At 46.9% G+C, this 21,007-nt stretch overlaps 1 protein-coding gene and 1 long non-coding RNA gene across 3 annotated transcripts; both read left to right on the forward strand.

Annotated features, from left to right (window-relative positions):
- The first annotated feature begins 6,532 nt into the window (after positions 1-6,532).
- LOC119268467 lies at positions 6,533-12,865 on the forward strand. The gene is made up of 3 exons (XR_005133201.1): positions 6,533-6,721; positions 9,950-10,079; positions 12,472-12,865. It is a non-coding gene; the product is annotated as an uncharacterized LOC119268467 (long non-coding RNA).
- Positions 12,866-13,644: 779 nt separating this feature from the next.
- On the forward strand, positions 13,645-20,743 carry LOC119268469 (carbonic anhydrase, chloroplastic-like). Of its 2 annotated transcripts, XM_037550119.1 has the most exons (9): positions 13,698-13,839; positions 16,460-16,695; positions 17,084-17,145; positions 17,318-17,366; positions 19,429-19,545; positions 19,629-19,682; positions 19,869-19,954; positions 20,057-20,162; positions 20,310-20,743. In XM_037550119.1, exons 2-9 carry the CDS (start codon positions 16,540-16,542, stop codon positions 20,442-20,444), a joined length of 765 nt encoding a protein of 254 aa, XP_037406016.1. In that variant the 5' UTR covers positions 13,698-13,839; positions 16,460-16,539; the 3' UTR covers positions 20,445-20,743. The 2 variants fall into 2 exon arrangements, with proteins under 2 accessions (XP_037406015.1, XP_037406016.1); XM_037550118.1 differs by lacking the exon at positions 16,460-16,695 and having other exon boundaries at positions 13,645-13,839.
- The last annotated feature ends 264 nt before the right edge of the window (positions 20,744-21,007 follow it).

Raw genomic sequence — 21,007 nt, forward strand, 5'->3', positions numbered from 1 at the left:
TATTCATTGTTCCAAACAAGAACACAATTTACTACATCGATTCTCTCAGAGAGTCAACAAACGCTCAGGATCTGACGCATCTTCAGCAATTCTTGGATAGGTATTGAATTCTATGATGTTGAAATTAATTTGCATTCATATCTGGTTCAATAATTGATGTTGTCAAAATTCATCATCATTTGCAGTGTGCTCGCATTGTGGGAAACTAAAATAGGGAACCTGTTCAAGAGGAAACTACCTCTGCAGCACGAGATTGTTTCTCCGGTAACACACCGAAATCCATTGTTTCTCTGGTAACACACCGAAATCCATTATTTTCGAAAAATTTATCCAACAGTCTGCAAATACCTTTCCTTACGCTAATCAAATGTTCAAGCTTCTAAATAAACCTCTTTCTATTTTTTCCAGAGAAAAAAATAATACATCTAACACCGGTTAGATTGTTCCTAACAGGACAAATACATGACTAATTTTGTACAAAAAATTTCAGTGTCCTCAGCAAGAAGCAGGAACCAACCTTTGTGGATATTATGTTTGCAGACACATGATCTCCATCTGCAAATTTGTTGATAGTTGTGACGATCCTTACGAATTAGTACCAGTAAGTCTATCTTAATTAATATCTTCTACTCCACTCATATGGCACATTCTGATCTTAAAAATACTGCAGCTCATCTTAAAATCGAGGACCCATGAACCGCTCCCGGCTGGTGAATTGCTGATGGTTCAGAGATTTATCAGCGACTTCTTCCTGGATCACTACATCAATCCCACTGGTGATAATGAAAATTTCAGCATGCGTTCTCCTGAAACATTGAGTAAGAGTTATCCGCTAAACATATAACGCATGGACCCATTGTTTTCCATCTGATGAGGTCTTCCTATTTTGTACACTATGATTAATTATGTAATGCATATATGTGTGGCCAAATCATTGGAATTTAGCTACCATATGTTCAATTGCAATTGTTGCGAAATCTGATGAATGTTCTTCCTGTGGACACTATTTGTTCAATTGAATATTGTGGTGAATTTGCTTTTTGCGTGCCGATTCAAAATGGGATATTTTTGTTTATTTGTTCAATTGAATATTGTGGCGAATTTGCTTTTTGCGTGTCGATTCAAAATGGGATATTTTTGTTTTAACCTGGCAATTGCTCCGCACATGGTTCAACTAAATGAGTGTGTGTGATCCACATCGAAAAGCATACGTCAATCGTAGCGGAACCGTCGGTGATACACAGCAGATCGCAAACGATTTGCAATGCTACTACGTGTGCATAGGTTCTCTGGAACCGCTTGTGATATCGCGTTATCGCACACGAGAACTGGGAGTAAACCGTGCCCAATGCAAAATACAATCCCAGTCGTATTTTGTCAGGAAACGTGTGGGATCCCAAACGAAAAGCACATGTCACTCTTACGGCAACCGTCAGTGATACCTAACAAATCACAAACAGTCTGCAGCACTTGTATGTGTGTGAAGGGGCTCCTGAACCGTTTGTGATAGAACATTATCACAGACGGTAATTGTTGGAAAACGTGTGCGATGGAGTCTAGCATGGCAGATGGGTTACGCAGAAAACTCGTGTGAGATAGGGCACAAATCGCACACAGTTCATATGTTGGCCCGTGTGCCTTACATACTGTTTCCCAAACGGTTCGTTACGACAGACCTTATGGTTTCACTGCGTCATTAGAAACGCTTAATCACCGATACCACACGTGCGAAAGAATTTAGTGTGTGCTGCATCGCACACGATTACATTTTGGAAGGCCTCTGGATCACTGTTCCATATCCCCGACGGTTTCTGGGTCGTGTGGGAAGGACTCCCTATCGCACACAATCACTTGGCGACGGTTCCGAAGGCCGTCACGGAAAGGGGTTAAAAACCGTTTGTTTAGGATCGACGCGCACCAGTGCTCCCTCCCAACGTCTCCATTAATGGCGCCCAAGGCCATATTCTACGGCGTGACTATACTCACTGGACTGAGATTTAAGAGAGAAAATGAAAATCTGAAAAGAAAGTTTGCATGGGTCTTGATGTAAGATCCGATGGACCTATATAGCATCCACTGCGACTTATAGCAAGCATGCTGAATATAAAGGACGATGATAGTGGATAATAATTGTCTTACATATTTAGGAACATAATTAAAATCCCCGCAAAAAAGGAACATAACTAAAAAAAGCCACATGCGGCAACACCCGAAATACACAAGGGCAAAAGAAGAAGGAAGACAACGATCTGGCTCGTTGATCTCTACTTTCTTGATGCATTGCTGCAGGCTGCAGGAACTAGTCTGTGAGGCAAGCGGCCATGAGCTCTTTCTTGTCCTCAAGATGCTGCTTGAGAGCATCCACGGATTCCTCCACCAGCCTTCTGCGCTTAATGCACAGCATGGCATCCTCGTCCATAAATTTCTCGATGATGATGTCGGCCCTCTTCAACAAGGCAGTGGTCTCCTCTTGCTGCTCCGCACTTCCAACGATCTTCGCCCTCAGCAGGTCACCCTCGGCCCGGAGCTTCGCATTGCTCCCATTTAGTTGCCGGATGACACCGGTAGCCTGTTCAAAAGAGGCTTTCATGTTGTCCTGCAACCTCGCCCAGCCGGAGATCTGATACATCTGGCCATGGACAATCGCATGCATGCGCCTATAAGAGTCCTCGCCTGCCCGCGAGACATTTTCCCAGGCCACCGCAACGCGGGAGGACATCTCTGCTGCATTCGCGGTGCGGCGGGACATCTCTTCTGCTTCTGCAGCACGGACGGACCAGTCTGCCGCATCGACGGTGCAGCGGGACCTGCGTGCTGCTTCGGTGGCGTGGCGGGACCTCTGTGCGGCTACGGCCGCGTGGCGGGACATGCCGGCTGCGTTCACAGCGAGGCGGGACATCTCTCGTGCTTCCACTTTCATGCTCACATCTCTCTGGTGGTAATCTCTCGACCTAGAACTCATGCTGGCCATGGCCGGCGCAAGGGAACGATCATGAATGACTTGTTTGTTTTAGTGGATGAAGAATTGAGGAGGAATGTGCAGTCATCTTAGAGTAGTTCTCCCTCTGTCCCATAATGTAAGACATTTTTTGACACTACACTAGTGTTAAAAAATGTCTTACATTATGGGATGGAGAGAGTAGTATTTATAACCGAGTACAAATACGCTCCTAAGTGGGAAGCCGTTTAGGTTTTGATCGATGTGAACGGGTTTGCAATTTGGAATATGACGGGACGCAGGCTCAAAATTTACTGACGGTTATAAGTGCGGCACTATTCTCGGAAGGCATAACATGGGCACGTATGTCTTCTTGGCCGCGTACGTGGCGTTTGCACCATAGGATGCACCATAATAGGTAATGTCAACACATGTCTTGTTCCAAAAACCGTGCGTGCTCGTGATTACCATCGCGCATGCTTCTTTTAATTAGAATATGTGTGCACGTCTAGCGCACACACGTTGATCTATCTATCTGTTTCAGTTTGGTGTGGCTAATCGCAAACAATTCATCCGTGTGAAGTGTATGCCATCAATCGCAGACACTTTGATCTGGCTGACCCGTTTCTGTTCTGTTGCCTAATCGCAAACAGTTAATCCTTCTGAAGCGTATGCCCTCAATGGCACGCACCTTTATCTAGCTACCCGTTTCTATTGTTCCTCCTCATCACAAACAGTTCATCGGAGTAAATCGTATGCTGCATATCACACACGCCGTCATGTGGCTTCCCGTTTCTTTTGTTCCACCTCATCGCAAACAGTTCATTGAAATGAACCATATGCCCTGCATCGCACACGCAACTAAAATCGGAACTGTGTTTGATGGCTCCGCCATCGCAAATGTTTTGCACCTTTTTTGACGGTTCTTTTACACCACCATTTGTGATTATTGCATCGCACACAGTTTCGTCGAAGGGTCTCTGATCGTAGTGTCGCATTAGCAGCATCCTGCAGTAGTGACAAAGTAAATCCAATCAATATGAATAAACCCCATCATTTTATCCTTAATGACAACGATACAAATACATGTCATGTCCCCTTCTGTCACTAGGATTGAGCATCGCAAGATCGAACCCATCACAAAACACCTCTTCCGTTGCAAGATAAATCAATCTAGTTGACCAAACCAAACGGATAGATCGGAGAGAAATACAAAGCTATAACAATCATGCATAAAAGAGTCCAGAGAAGACTCAAATAATATTCATGGATAATCTGATCATCAACCAACAATTCACCGGATCCCAACAAACACACCGTAAAAAGGATTACATCGAATAGATCTCCAAGAACATGGAGGAGAACATTGTATTGAAGATCAAAGAGAGAGAAAAGAAGTCATCTAGCTACTAGCTATGGGCCCGTAGGTCCGTGGTAAAGTACTCACACATCATCGAAGGGGCATCAAGGTTTTTGTAGAAGCCCTCCATGATCGATTCCCCCTCCGGCAGACTACTGGAAAAGGCCTCCAGATAGGATCTCGCGAGAACAGAAGCTTACGACTGTGGAATAAGTGTTTTCGGTGGCTCTCTGTTGGTTTCCCGATTGTAGAGAATTTATAGATGCGGAATTAGGTCAAATGGAGCAATGAGGGGCCCATGAGGCACCAGGGCGTGCCTACTGCTTCGCCTTATGACTTCCTCCCGGAGCTTCTAGTGTCTCTTATGTCCAGAAAAAAGCGTCAAAAAGTTTTGTGACATTTGGACTTCATTTGGTACCGATATCCTGGAAAATCAAAAACATGCAAAAAAACAACAACTGGCACTTGGCACTAAGTTAATAGGTTAGTCCCATAAAATGATATATAATTGTATATAAAACATCCAAGATTAATACTATAATAGCATGGAACAATAAAAAATTATAGATAAGTTGGAGACGTATCGGTACACAAGGCCCTTCCACCTCCCATGGCCTACTCATCCTCGGAGGAGTCCGCGACTTGCCCGTCGCTGGTGGACGTGAGGTCCACGATGGAAATGGTAGCGTCGGCGTTGTCATCGTCCCACAGGGCCGCCTGATAGTTCGGCGGTGGCGCGTAGGAGGCACAACTAGCATTGTTCTCCTCCGCGGTCGCCTGCAACTAGCGTTGTTCTCCTCCATGATCGCATGTAGCTGCGCCTCTGCGGTGGCCGCTCCTTGGCGGGCGGCGACATGAGCGTGGATGATATCGTAGATGGCACGCTGCTCCGCGATGAAGTTGGGGTTCGCCACGGTCATGGCCGCCACAGCCTCCTCGATCTGGCCCACTGCTAGCCAGTGCTGCTCCAAGAGGAACAGGTTGTACCGATGTTCGTCTTGCGCTTGCTGGAACGCCGACAAAGTTGCTGCTCCATGGCGGTGTTGTAGTGCGCCTGTGCTTGCTCCATGGTGAACCCGACATGCACAGCAGGCGCGGCAGCCGAGGCGGTATCGTCGGAGCCCGTCTCCATCGTGGGGTCGTCCTCGTCCTCGAAGACCTCGGGCGATCCGGCCGGCAAGCCGGCCCTAATCTGCTTGGCATGGCAACTCTGCCAGGTGGCAACAAGGGCGGCCAGCGCGTGCTTCATCTCAATGGAAAGACTCTCCCACAGAGCTTCGTCGCCTGCAGTCATGGCAGGTGCAGTGCAAGGGAGGAGGATGTGGAGCGGCTTGTGTTGTGGAGTGGATGAACGGGTGTGGCCGCCTTTAAATAGCGGATTCCTGCAAGGCCATGCATCCGGGTGCATCACGCGATGCCGGAGTGGATTTCTCGGCCGGCGAGCCTGCTTAATGGTAGCATATGAAAGGACGGAGCATTCAACGGCCGTGGTAGATATCCGTCCTGTCCTATACAGTCACACGTCTACGGCATTGAACAGGTGCCGACACCAGAGACGCGTCGCGGGCGGCATCCTCGGCCGACGCGCCGCTTCAATGGTGGAGGCAGTGAGAGGTCGCGTCCGTCCTGAATAATTTCTAATGTGGAGCGGTGCGCTCTACAGCGGCATGAATGCGGGCAGCTGGCGCCGAAAAGGAACGCACGTAGGGGAGGGAGGAGGGGTTTGGGTGGGCCAGGGCGGTCAGAAGCGGGCTTGGCAGTGGTCTGGATTCCGGCAAAGCCTCCACGTTTGTCTCCGGTTTGCGGAAAATACGTCTAGACCACGCTGTGGACCGATACATGACCGTGCTGGATGAATTTCGTGGTCCGAACCGCTCGTCGTATGTGGATGGTTTGCGGGTCGGCGTTGGAGATGCCCTAACACCGTTTCAATATATTTCATTTCTGATAAATTCGCAGAAATAATCTATCTTTGTTTTGAACTGATTTATCTAGCAGTTTGCCGCAAATAAAAACAAAAAAGCAAGCACACGCAGTTGCACGGGTGAATGATCAGTTTTAAAAATTACTAGTAGTTTGTTTATCTTTTTATAAAAGCTTATTTCCACGTGGTGATGCCCAGCCCTATCTTGACCATGACACCAAACGAGCTCTATGGAGTTACGATGTCGCCAAAATGAGCTCATCCTGTCAACGTTCCGCGCACAAGTCGCCCCACAGGGTGCCAGGTCACTCTGCAAACCTTGTTAAAACACCAGACCCACGTACACGATGTTCTCCGGGCAGGAACAGAGCTCCAGCGCAAGGGCAAGGCTTCGCCATGGCTAGCTACGTTCCTCACATCTGGCTCCCGCGACGGCCATGGAGCAGCAGCTGCACCAGTTCATATCTCGCGCTTCGAATTTCTACACGAGAATCACAGGGTACACATACATACTGGACTATATTCTTTTACCGAATGCTCTTTTCTGTTCCGTACTTCCGTACATGTGTTAATTTTGTAGAGAACTAAGTAGTAGTGGTATCAGTATGGCAGTCCGGCTGCATGGAGTAGTCTCGGAGATCCTCTTCCCATTCCTCCGCCCAGCTAGCCGTCCCATGATTGACCCCTTCCCCCACAGTGCCTGAAATTCTGACTTGGGGCTGAGAGCAGATGCTTACGGGGTTAATTTCTCAGTCTTGCTATTCGAAAGTGCATCTTGCCATTTGAAAGTGCATCTTGATCTCATGTAGTCGACCGCGATACCATACGGGTATCGGCGCAAGAAACTGAAACCGGCACCATTTCAAAATTACCTCATGAGAACCTGAAAATCAACTAGTATGATGCAAATGGTGATTAGTGAACTAAGAATTGCAAAAAAAACCCTGAAAAACTGGCGATAGAAAATAGGAGAGAAACCTTACACAGAAAAGGCGAAGAAAAAAAATAGAAAGGATAAATTGGCGTACTGCACTCGCTCGAGGGGAAGGGACGATTACAGGTAGTTCAAAGTCTGAGGAACAGTTATGGAGCCGACTTTGGAAGCTGAATGTTGGGCCGAAAGTGTGGGTTTTGTGGTGTGGCCACACTGAAGCATCGACACATCAAAGAGCCGAGCATGTGTAGTATTTGCCTCGCAATGGAGAGAAATTTGATACATGCACTAGTGTCCTGTGAACACGCTAGCGATTGTGGACTGGATCAAAACCGGACTTGATCAAAACCTTCATTACAATTGAAGTTGCCAAGGCTGCATCTTGTTACTTGGGCCAAGGATTTTTCTTGTGACTAAATGTTTTCAAAGGAAGACAGAGGACATCTTTTGGTAAACATTTGGTCCTTCAAGTCTCAAAACCGGATAAGTTTGGTCCAAAACCAGATTTTGACCATGTGGACCGGATTTGACCACCTTGACCGGGTTTGACTGATGAACAGTAATTCAAAAAAAATCAAGAAAATATGAAATTTTGTGGTAACCAAGATGCTTGGGTGTGCTAGGTGCGTGAAAATTTGTGTGGTGTTTCGACATGCGAGGAGCTCGTGAAAAAACTACAAATTTTGGCTCACAAAAAAACTTTTTTTTGCGAGAGCTCCTCGGATGTTATTTGACCACAAAAGTTTACATGCACCTAGCGCACCCAAGCATCTTGGTTGTCAAAAAAATTCGTTTTTTTTCAATTTGTTTGCTATTTTTTAAATTTTACTATTCATTGGTCAAACCTGGTCAACATGCTCAAAATCTGGTTTTGGACCAAACCTATCCGGTTTTAAGACTTGAAGGACCAAATGTCTACAAAAAATCTTGAGGGACCAAGTTTATACTTTTGAGGAACTTGAGTGACCAAAAACATACATTTTCCTTATTATTATGTGAGCTATCTCATCTTCTAGGAATCGTTGGACTCATAACCAGAAGGCCTTCGATCCACGAGTGACACTGAAGTGACATTGGTCCAGAACAGTGTTGCGGCCGCTTGATTCAGGTTGGGTGAAGATTAATACTGATGGAGCCATAGTAGCTGATGAGCGCAAGGAGGAGGTGGATGGGTTGCTGGTTCACAAATTTCATATCTTTGTACTTGGTTTAACCCTATATCGGGGTAACGGATCCTCTCATCATAGAGCGGTAGCTCTCCAGGACAGAGTTTATGTTTGGCAAGCTGTGGGACTTCACCAAGGTAGTATAAATACGAACTATCTTGAGGTGGTCAGCCTCTGAAATTCTCGCCATAGTTCTTGGTCAACTGTGTCTCCTATATTCTTAAAAATTGGGGAGTTTGCTTCTGGTTATTCTTCATTTGTTATTCAAAATGTCCGTAGGACTGGGGACTACAAATAAGCCGGGTCATCTTTTTGTGTTATGCGCTTGCACCAAACAATAGGATGTTGTATGCAATGATACTCGTGCAAGTTGCTCAAGTTTGATCCTCCCATTTCAATTGCGAAGGACTAACTTGTAGACTATGTTCTTCATGGTCGTTATTACGAGCTTTTTTATTTCTTAGTCCGGTCCTTGCTCTTATCCTTCTCCTTGATGACGATAATCATTATGTTTCTATTTGTGGTGGCTGGGGACAATGCAACATAGAGCAGACCATGAGAGAACACCATATCAAATAGATACTTGAGACAATCAGAAGCTGCTTCCTCTTGAATTTGAATGAGAACGTGTCGTCGTTGCAGGTCGGAGAAGTATCCAAGGAAGGACCCCCCCCCTACCGATGTGTTGTGCTAGCACAGTTTATGTGTGAGACATGTCACTCTAAAAACCCAGACAATAAACCTCGTGTCATCACACGGTCCATCAACTTGATCGCTCAGTGGTATAACACGGCAATTTATCTTCAAAGCACATGTAAAGGTAGCCTGTTGAGAGTCAACGAGTTCAGGAACTCAAGAGCACAATACTCGTCCTTCGCACTATCAAAGTTGTGGTAGATTACCTCTTCACCCGAAAGCGCTTAATCATTCATATATTTATCTCTTCAATTGTCATGCTTCTCTAGCACATGTAGATGATACCATTTCACATTAATTTTTACATATTCAACAAGCAAAAGTGCACTAAAATAACTTTGGGCAACCAAGAAAAAAGTTCACATATATCTCTCAAATGTGCAATTTCCTCCGGTTAACAATTCCATATACTTGAAAGAAAGTGAAAACACCCTATAACATGAGACAATTCAACAATACAAAATTAAAATATGTATTTATTAGAGTGTGTGTTATGGGTACACATATGAAATCTTGATATCCTCCTCCTGCTCAGTATGCTTGTGCATAGATTTTGAGTGCTCGTTGTTGCTTGAAGATTTGTATGATTGCTTAAGTGTAAACCCAATGTCAAGAGAAGAATCTTGCACAATGTATATTTGATTTGATTTCTATTCTTGCTCCATAATTTTTGTTAATATGTCTATGTGCTTTATATTAACCAATTTGATTTAAACGTCATGTTGTGGATGGTAGTAGTATGTATAAGAAACCCTTGAAATTGTGTTGATTCTTACAGTTTTCAATACAACCTAGGTTGTACGTGATGCATAATGATTGACATGTAAACTTGGGATACTTTTTGAACTTGTAACTTCGAGGGAACATGAGTAGTAATATAAATCTACTCATCGGGGTTGCGTTATTTAGACTTGTTTGTGCAACTTTGCAGGCAATGAGATAAACCCGAACACCTTAGCTCTAGACGGTGTCAACGTTATGGAAGAACGCTTAGCAAATGAGCAAAGTGCTATATGCAACTGGTGATTGGAACTCGAAGGGATTCGTTCTCAAGGAAACAAGTAAGTACATTATTGATTGCTTTTCGCTCTACTTACCACTTTGATTGTTGTCGTGCTCTTAGTTATCTGAAGTATATCTCATGTTTGCATTGGGTATAAATTGGATCATAGCTAATGAAATTTCAAAATGAAGAACAACGATATACTGGAAAATTGGCTACCAATTGGTTGGTTATGAACTTCCTTTGCCGGCCTCACAACACTTGTTGATTTTTGGCAATTTTTGAACTTGCCAAATGTTGGCAAGCCAATTTTGGCTCCTAACCAAGTATGCTTGAAACCCTGATGCTGGTGAAGGTGGTGTTTAGTGGCATCGACTAGGGTGAGGGAGACACGAGCTGCCTTGGGGTAGTGTCGAGTGAGGGGCGGCATGTGGCGGCACCGAGGTGAGGGAAGGACTAGCATGGTTTGAAGGTGGGTTTGGACGACATCGGGGTAGGGGTTGGCGGGTTTTTATGGAGGACCTGGTGACGATGATCTTGTCCACAAGCAACCTAGGTGACAATGATCTCATCTACGAGAAGCCTTTTTTTCCTAGGTCCAACTTGAGTTGTGAGGAAAAAAAACTAAAGCTAACTTTGTTATAAAAAACAACACGAACAAAACATATCCGTGTTAGCGTCCCAGGCCCAGCTCCCAACCTATGTCCCACATTCGGGCATTTCTGATGCGCATTGGACAAACCACTATAAGTGGATGGTCCATCACATCCCATAAGACTAGCCTAAACTGAGTGCGACACTTTCTCTTTTAAGGTGGCACTAGCCCCTGGGTCATTTGGATGTTCGGTGCGCATCAGGCATACAACTATAAGCAGAGAGCTCAACACAACCCAACAGACTAGTCTAAAAAGAGTGTGGCACTCTCACTTATAAGGTTATCACAGCCTACCTCGTAACGAAGTGCGACTAAAGTCACTAACAACACCCAATAGCCACTAGCCTAACAAGAGGTCCCCGAACTGAGGAATAAAGATACATACGAGAGGCCAACTTTCCACACTTTTGTTTTAGTTCTTAGTTTATAGTTTCTAATAAAGCATATCTTTAAAAAAAATTCCATAGAGTGGGAGGACCGATGAAATGGAAAATAACCACTACAACTCCAACGTGCGATCACATTTGGTCTGTCCACGTCCGTTTGGGTCGAAACAGACAGAAATCACAGTCCAATGCGGCGACCAAACTAACAAGCGTCCATTTTTCATCCGCCCGCGACCCATTTATGGCCCAAATTTGGCCAGGGTTTGCGCAGGCGCGGAGGCATGCGACGTCTGTCCTTGTCCTCTTCCTGGCCCGCCCGTCGGTGGCACGTATGACATTCTCCCCTCCCCCTCCATACCCAACACCATTCGGCCTCACCGCTGCCGCCCACTTCCGGCCGCCGCTCCCAGGCCTCCTCTCACATCCACCCACTCCCCCACCTCAACGTCGCATCTGAGGCACATTCTTGACGCATTGGTGGCCTCTTCTCGCCGCCGTTGGTGCCAGGGAAGCCATGGTCGCCAGCACTGACCTCCCCTCCACTTCCACCGGCCTCAGCTCCGCACTCGCCTCCCCTTCGATAGGTCTGCTGCCTGTACAGTAAAGGCGCGTGGCTTTTCACCGGCGACTACTACAGCACACCTAAAGGTGTTGGGGGCTTTGCCCTCAAGGTACAATGGCTAGTGGGGATGAATTCTTTTTCAACAACTTCATTTGTGATTTGGACGATTTGTCGTTGGATCAAGAAGATTTTGTAGTTGCTACTTTGATCGTCAACGGACACATTGCTAGGCAGCGACCGAGATTCAGGGTATCCATTTTGGGCCATGCTCCGACGTTGAATCAAAATAGAGAGATAGTAGACATTGCCTACTCTTCGCCGACTACTTTCAATGCACGTCCCCACTCTTCAGTCCTAAGCATTTCTAGCACCGCTTCCGGATGGTGACATGTGTTTAACCGTATTTGGGAGGGATGGTGGCGCATGATGATTACTTTAGATGCAAAGAGGATGCCCTTGGAATGGTTGGCTTCTCCTCTTATATCAGAATGCACTGCGGTTGTTCGGATGCTTGCATATGGAATTCACGGTGATATTGTTGATGAGTATCTCTGCATAAGCGAGTCCACATGCCTTGCATCACTGTACAAGTTCTGCAAGGCTGTGGTAGCAGTGTTTGGCCCGGAGTACTTCAGAGAGCCAAATGCTATAGATACAAGCCAGTTGTTAGGGATCGGTGTAGAGAGAGGCTTTTCGGGAATGCTTGGTACCATAAATTGTATGCATTGGGAGTGGAAGAATTGTCTGTTTGCTTGACAGGGACAATATAAGGGGCACGTGAAAGCTTGCACTTCATACTTTGAACTTGTGGCTTCACAAGATATCTGAGTTTGGCACTCTTTTTTAGGTATGATTGAGTATCGCAATGAAATCAACGTGTTTCAACGCTCTCCGGCATTTGGAAGGCTTGCAGAAGACAATTGCCCAGAGGTGAACTTTGAGCTCAATAAGCACCACTACAACAAAGGATACTACCTAGTGAATGATATCTATCTTCATTGATCAACTCTTGTGAAGACAATCTCCAATCCGATAGTAGAGAAGAGGTATAGGTTTGCCTAAGCACAAGAGTTCATCCAATTTCATACAGAAATACATGATTAGGAAACTCACATCCAACTCCAAAATGATTTGGTTGAGCACATGTGGGCTCACCTTGGCAACCAATATATGTATTGGTTTTTTTTTCTTTTAATGTATTTATGACAATTTAAATTTAGTTGTAAATTATGAGTTTTTTATTTGGTTGTAAAGTATTTATTATTGTCGTGTAAAACTATGTGATTTATTTGGTTGTGCAATGTTAGTTCAGATATATGCATGAAAAAATTGTGCATATTTGGCCGCTGGCCGACCGGGCGAATCAAATGGGTCGGCGGATTGAGCGCACTTCCACGAAAACATAAACCAGGCCGGACGCCGCCTCTTTGACGGACCCAGTGAACAAAAGAGGGACCAAATTCACATAAGTTTGAATTGTCGCGTTGGAGTTAGCCTTATCTCCCCTTTATTGACGTGAAGATGTTTAATGATTCACCCAGGCACATCCTGATCACACACTTTTTTTGAGCACATCCTGAGCACACACTTCACCCAGTGCATCGCGACCACACCTCACCGTCGGCCCAGGCCCAAGCCCAGCCTTTGACAATCGATAGGCGGCGGAGGCCGCCAGCAGGCAGGTAGCGGCGTACATCCACGTCCACGTCGTCATCCATCTCTCTCCCTCAACCGTAATCCCACCTCCCCAACGCCGCGCATTCAAATCCTTGATTTCCCGGCCCCATCCTCCCGCGTGTGGACCAGGTTTCCTGGCGCGCGAACCGTTGGCCACGATGGAGCGTCGCGTTATCGCGAGCCTATCCGGTGTGGCGCCGGGGGGATGAGGGCGCCCGGTGCCAGTGGCCGGCATCCACCGGCCGTGGCGAGCCGCACGCCGCCGCGCGCACCGCACCCGGCCCTGGGGTGTTTGTCCGCACGCACGCGCTCCGCGCACTATTTGTTGCGCGTATAAGGAGGGCAGCAGGCACTGCCCATCTGCACAATGTCGACCGCCGCGGCTAACTGGTGCTACGCAACCGTAGTCGCGCCCCGTGCCCGCTCCTCCACCATCGTCGCCAGCCTCGGCACCCCCGCGCCCTCCAACTCCTCCTCCTTCCGCCCCAAGCTCATCAGGAACACCCCCGTCCAGGCCGCCCCCGTCGCACCCGCATTGGTACGTACTACGCACGTTCGCAGCTGCATGCACCATGCATATCGTTTCCTCTATCCGGCCGGCAGAGCCCTTGTTAAGCTTGGCTAAGTTTGGCACCATGGCGTGTCCTTTGCTGTTTTGGGAACGACGTACGTGGGTCACTCACGGGTCCCCTTGCTCCACGCCACATGCCTAGATCTTCTTCCCACAATATGGGAGAACGGCATGCAAGGTCTAGAGGTAACCAAAATGCATGTGATGGCTCAACCAAATGCACCTTATTTTCGACCTCAAAAAACCAAAACGCATTACTGCTGCACAGTTGACCAGCTCTGCACATGGGGCTTGCATGTCGCCATGATCCCCTATACTCTTGCAACCTTTTCTATTTATGCGAACGCAATCATTGAATATTATATATATGGATCTAACAGACAAAAGGCATTGTGTTTTTAGTCCTCTCTGCATCCACCATCAACATGCATGTCAACAAACTGGATAGAATATATGTGGGATGAACATGAACGGGTTTCCAGAGAGGTGGCCAGCGATAATGTTAGTTTAACACAATAATGTGCTCTGGGTTGAAAATAACTCCACAAAGTCTCAAGTGTACAGGACAAAGTTTATACTAGCGCATAAACATGTAGCGGCAGCTTTTCCTTAAAGCAATAAGGTGGAGTCTATCGGGCATTATTGCTAGGTAAGACTGAAAGGACACCAATTAAGCTAGGTCTACTCTATGTTTCTAGCACTCTCTTGGTTCTTGGAGAAAAATGACCATACTTTGGCTTTGATGTTGAGTAGTTTGACTTTGATCCGCAAAAGCTTGCAGAAATACTAACGACTAGGTCATCCACTGCGTCAGCTTCCTATTCTTTTTTTTTTTTTTGATATAAGAAGCTTCCTGTTTTCCTCTTTTTGAGTTTTCAAACACCACCAAGGCAAGTTACTACACTAAATCCAACTCGAAGGATATAAGAAATCTTCATTTATTTCAATAAAACAAACAGTAAGTGCAGAAATATCAAATAATCTACATGAAACACGTTAACTATGGAGTCGTTAAGGCAGTTGTTACTTTGGCTTATCTAAGTAAGTAAAGTAAGGTACTCCTAAGCTAGGTCTACTCAATGTTTCCATTCTCTTGATTCTTGGAGAAAGATGTCCATCCTTTGTCTTGATGTTGAGTTGAGTAGTTTGACTTGGGATAGCAAAAGCTTGCAGAAATAACGACTAGGTCATCCACTCCGTCAGCTTCCTATGTTTCCTCTTTTCGAGTATTCAAACACCACCTATGCAAGCTACTACTACACTTAATCCAACCCGAATGTTATAACAAATCCTCATATTTATATTAATATTTCATTTGAAGGAAACAAAGAGCCAGTGCATTACCAAGCTTTTACGTAGGAGATTGTACATAAAAACGTGTTAACCATATGTAGGAGGAGGCCTGATATTTTGTTGGTATCAACGTCACAACGGTACACGTAGTGATGTGATATCGATGCAGAGGTTGAAGCTGATTGCAACCCTCAACCATGTGTGGTTGTAGTACCATATCCAGCTTCTCCAGCTGAGATGTCAACAAAGAAAGAATCATGCATATATGTCGCCCCAATGTTTTAATCTTCTCTCGCAAAAAAATTAAAAATAATGTTTTAATCTTATTGGCAGTTCATTCTAAAGAATGGGCTGAAATATTATTTGGCATCATACATCATGCTCCATGCATGTAAAAAACGAGCAGAAACGCCGTTAAAGAAAAAAAAAGCAAGCAGTTGCCGTTGGACTTGGATCGGCGACTGCTTTGGGCAGCAAACGCGGGCCGGAAGGAGTCGTGGCGGAGATTCAGGAGGGCTCGTCGTCGACTGAGGAGGAGGGAGGGAGGGAGGGAGGGAGGGAGGTTCCAATAATTCAGGAAGCGGTGGTCTGGGCAGTTGGTACGGGAGGGATAGAGGCGTCAATTCAGGGGGCCCTGCAGGTGGAACTCGTGGCCGGGCGGCCCTCCCGCGGCCCCGGCATCTGGAATTAGCGTACCCGACGTTGGTTGAGTAGAGAGAGGAGCCCAGCACATTACTACCAATTGCCAATTTTCTTGTTGCCAATTGTCCTTGGATATGGGAGCCGGTGATTACCCCAGGCCCACCTTCACCCATGCACCTGACCTGGGCAAGCGCAAGCGCTTCTGGCCTGGGGATCTGAGATACTACTGCTGCTCAACTAGGCACTAGGCAGGCAGCACACAATTGAAGGCATGTCCAACCTGCATATGCTTTGACTTGTGAACTGTGTCCACACCCTAGGCCTAGTGGCAATTGCATCACGCGCCAGCTACCGTCTTCCTTGTTTCGTAGTACTGTACTAGCTTTCTCTAGACGCATTTCCTCGTATTTATTTAATTCCATGAATAATAAGATTATAAAGTACTAGTACTCCAAAAGGATAAAGATAAGGATGCCCGGTCACCATGAATTCACGGGCTTAATGATCTGATCAAAACATACCAAAAGAAAGAAAGAGAAAGAGAACCGCTGCCATTGCGATGGGCCATTTGGCCACAAAGCCGGCCAGCCCCTCCTCCTTTGCTGCTAACTTCTTTCGTTGCCTTCTTCTTTCCACGTGCCGTGTTTGCCAGTAATCCATCCATCCATCCATCGGGGAGAAGAGAGAAAACCCAAAAGAGTAGAGTCGCGAACGCGAGCGCGATAGTTGAAGATGAGCGGCTGCCTGTGCCTCCCCTGCTGCTATAAGAAGCCCTCCGCCCCCGGTGGGGAGAACACAACTCCCCCAGCAGCAGCGATAGATTCTTCCTCCTCGTCACTCCTCCAGAAGCCTACCTACCATCCACCACCTCCTCCACCCTCCAACAAGGTCCGTCTCCCTCCTCTCCCTTCCTCCCCCTCCCCCACACACCACCCGTAAACTGCTCCATCCATCCATCCATCTCTTCTTTTTCCGTTTCCTTTTCGCCGCCCCCCTTTCGATTCAGTTCACAGCTTGCCCTTTCAGCTTTTCTTTCTTTTTTGTTGCTGTTGTAAAGCATTTAGTTATCCTCTTGAATCGCCTTTGCTTGCGCACGCTCTCCCTTTCCGTGGGCACAGCTCTCTCTCTCTCTCTCTCTCTCTCTCTCTCTCTCTCTCTCTCTCTCGAAATTTGCATGATGCATATCGAGTGTTTATTTGTTTCTTCTTGCTGCGAGTGTGTGGCGACGCCACGGCAACTAATTTGGTGTTGATCCTCTCCTCTCCTCCCCTTGCAGATGGACGCCGCCGTGGAGCGCCTCAAGACCGGGTTCGAGAAGTTCAAGACCGAGGTCTACGAGTAAGTTCACCCCCAATCCTGTTCCTGTCCTGCCGCTTCGACTGATGATGGTTTCTTTGCTTCGATTTGAGTCTTCTTCTTCTTCTTCTTCTTCTTCTTCTTCTTCTTCTTCTTTTCTTCTTCTTCTTCAACTGATTGTCTGTCCGTTTCCGTTTCCGTTTCCTCTTTGCAGCAAGAAGCCCGATTTCTTCGAGCCCCTCAAGGCCGGCCAGGCGCCCAAGGTATGTACCGCATCCATCATTTCCTTGAGCCAATGTTGTCTCTAGCAGCTGGAGTACTCTTGTTATATTTGTTCTGTTGTGGTAGCAGAAGAGTGTTTAGTCTTTAGCGCAGCAGCGGAAGAAGTCCTCTGTTCGCATTAGCCTGCCGTTCGGCGCATAACCCGGAACACACTCTGTGGGTGCCCATAGCATTTCCTGATGCGGTCAAAGCAGATGAAACGCTTGTCCTAATTGCATGGCCTGGCCGTAAGAGGGGACAGCTTGTCGCCATTGCCAGCCAGTTGATACTTGATACTAGGTTATGTGTTAACACAACCACTACTGTACTAGCGTACCAAAGATGGGCGGTAGGCAATCTCAGGCTGAAACCAGTACAGTTGTGGATCTCCCTCCGAATAAACCCCCACCTGTCGTGCACATCCAGGAAATCGGATCGCGCCGCGGTAACGACTCCCATGTGCACGGCGATGCCATGATATGATTTGGCTTATTGAGATGTTTTTTTTTTTGACCCAAGGCTTATTGAGATGTCACCGTCTTTGTGGTCTTGTGGCATTAGAATATGGTTCTTTTTCCCCCTTTTCTGTTGTTGTAGCAGCTAGGATAACTTGACGCTCAGAATCTTGCAAGTACAAGAAGAAGCGTTTTATTTTCCCTCTCTTCTGGATTCTCTTCTCCATTGGCGTGCTTGCCAATGCAGTCGTTGAGGTTCCCTTGGCTGGCTGTGTTGAATTTCGATCCCAGCCGTCTCAGTTGCAGCTATCCTTTTTTCTTTGAGAAAAAATGGCCGTCACCCCGCACTATCGGAGTTGAAGATGAAGGTCTTTTGATGATGTCCATTTATATGGAAGCTTCATCATCTTGGCACCGGCCGCGTCGGACCCCACGCGCAAGAACCGTGAGCGGCAAGTCTTGCTCCGTCCTCGCTCGGGGTATTATTTATTGTAAGCAGAGAAGAAGTACTACCTGAGAACAGGGCATAGCTAGCTGGAGCTACCAGTGTATGGCTATGGCGCTGCCGCTTTGCGTGGTACTCCATGATTAAGCAGGCCCTACCCTACCATGGAGGGGGCTATCAATCGGTGGACCACCCATTACAGTCACAGATTAATGCGTGTGTGGACGGAGCCTTACGAAAGAGTTTGGCGCCTACATACATATGTTTGGCCGTATCCTTTTAGAGATTGGCATATGCTTATCTTTATCAGTCAGGTTGGCCTATGCAAGCACCGAGTGCCTCTCGCAGCAGTACTACCTGACCTGAGAGATCGGTTAAGGCCCAAAGGCTGCTTTACAGGGAGACGGTAATACTGTAATCCACAGCTGATGATCCGTGCCACATCCCACAGCAGTGCTGCTACTGCAGGAAGAAAAGATCCTACAGTAGTACTTCCGGCGTGTCGCCATCGGAGGAGCAAGCTGCGGCGCGTGAGCAGTGGGCCTGGCTTCATTTCTTGCACAAGAAACCGCCGGTGGTCCTGTCTTCTTGATAACTCACACAAAGGCCTGGCCCATAATCAAGTCCTTCGTCGGGTCTGGTCTACTGTCACGCGTCATAATCAAGTGTTTAGTCGGTAATTTGGTTTGGAAATAGAAGCCTGTGTACTGTCCAGTAGGCGTGCCACGGAGGGAACCTTGCCGCTACTTGCTTGCCTCGCCTTTCTGTCTCCTGTGCCGTACGTCTCCGGTTCCTTCTCGCGAGCCCCTCTGCATGCCTCCCCTCTGGATAAAAAGTGGGTATGCTGGGCCGGAGACAGGTCAAAAGCGGCGGCCTTTAGCGCAAAGCTGTGTGTGTGTGTGTGTGTGTGTCAGAAGGAAGGAAGGAAACGCCTACTCCACCTATCACTCGTATTATCAGCACATCTGCTTATATTTGTTTATGCGCTGAACAACGCATCTGCTTATCACTAACCACTGTGAGTGAAATGCTCGCTAATATAACACCCCACAAAGTGGATTCAGTGCTTATTATGCTTAGTACTACTAGTGGAGCATCTTTTCTTTTATTTTCTTTGTTCCTTGATGATGATGATTGACCTGGTGGTGGTGATTGGCTGCGCAGTACATGGTGTTCGCGTGCGCCGACTCCCGTGTGTGCCCCTCGGTCACCCTGGGCCTGGAGCCCGGCGAGGCCTTCACCATCCGCAACATCGCCAACATGGTCCCCTCCTACTGCAAGGTCCCGCCCCGTTTCCCTCTTCCTCTTTTTTTCTTTCTCATCGCCGAGCTGCATTTTTGACGATATTTCTTTGTCAACTACAGAACAAGTACGCCGGTGTTGGATCGGCCATCGAATACGCCGTCTGTGCTCTCAAGGTCAACTCCCTCCCCCTCTCTCTCTTTCTTTCTCTGGTGCTGTCGCTTCTAAAATAGGAGTGCCATAATGCATTATTGCCCTAGTGGACTTTGCTGTCACCCAACTACTAGTATAAGAACAAGTGAACATGGGCACTGTCTGTATTTTAGAGCGTGGCCTGATATGGACTTTACTTTCGGCTGCAGGTTGAGGTCATCGTGGTGATTGGCCACAGCCGCTGCGGTGGAATCAAGGCTCTGCTCTCACTCAAGGATGGCGCAGACGACTCCTTGTAAGTACCACTAGAGTAAAACGGCTCACATCTTACTCCAGCTAACGCTGCTACCGTCTCTCCGATCAGTTTCTGACTGTCTATTTGGTTGGTCTTGGTCAGCCACTTCGTCGAGGACTGGGTCAGGATCGGCTTCCCGGCCAAGAAGAAGGTGCAGACTGAGTGCGCCTCCATGCCTTTCGATGACCAGTGCACCGTCCTCGAAAAGGTTCGCACCATTGCCCATCTGCCATCTCATACTTTGCTCATATATTACTCCTATTGGCAGTACTGTAGACTTCGCAATTCTGCATGTGGTTTGTCTAACTGATGATTGGTACGCTGACCAAGGGATATTTCTGAATTGTTTCCACAGGAGGCAGTGAACGTGTCCCTCCAGAACCTCCTGACCTACCCGTTCGTCAAGGAGGGTGTGTCCAACGGAACCCTCAAGCTGGTCGGCGGTCACTACGACTTCGTCTCCGGCAAGTTCGAGACATGGGAGCAGTGAATCTTCCCCAGCGGTTAACTCCTATATATACATGCGAATGCAAACGCGTACATATATCAAGATATCGTCCGACCGACCGATGTGAATCCAATGCCATGGAGTGCGTACTCGTTGTTTTCCAGTACTGGATGCCGGGATGGCCCGATGTGAATTCGCCATAAGCAATAGAACCCTTTTTCTTTTACCATTTTCTGACGAGGAATTGTACTACCCGTGTGATGCATAATTTGATCGTCCTGTGATCAAAAGACATCATATATAAGTTTAATAATATTTTCATGAACAGTTTACCCCTTTTATTACCCTTTGTCCTTGTGGTTTTCCGTCTTGTGTCTGGCACTGCTTAGCTGTTTGCCCAACCCAAGAAACAGTTTGTACTACTGTATATCTGAAGGAACCGAAATTGACTAAAGGCAATATACAAACTTACTGAAAGATTTGAGGTCTTGCAGTAATGTCTTGATTACTAATGACCTCGACATCGGAATTACATAGTCGGTAATCTATGCTCATGTGTAGGAACTATCTTCAGTTTCATTTTTTTTTCAGAAAGAAAGGTCTGT

Source organism: Triticum dicoccoides, chromosome 3A, assembly GCF_002162155.2.
Source record: "Triticum dicoccoides isolate Atlit2015 ecotype Zavitan chromosome 3A, WEW_v2.0, whole genome shotgun sequence".
In the NCBI taxonomy this organism is placed as follows: domain Eukaryota; kingdom Viridiplantae; phylum Streptophyta; class Magnoliopsida; order Poales; family Poaceae; genus Triticum; species Triticum dicoccoides.

Coding starts and splice junctions, on each gene's coding strand:
- LOC119268469 (XM_037550118.1), top strand. CDS start 13,669: ATGTCGACCGCCGCGGCTAACTGGTGCTACGCAACCGTAGTCGCGCCC. Junction 17,367..19,428: donor AGGCCGGCCAGGCGCCCAAG/GTATGTACCGCA, acceptor TTGGCTGCGCAG/TACATGGTGTTCGCGTGCGC. Junction 19,955..20,056: donor GATGGCGCAGACGACTCCTT/GTAAGTACCACT, acceptor GGTCTTGGTCAG/CCACTTCGTCGAGGACTGGG.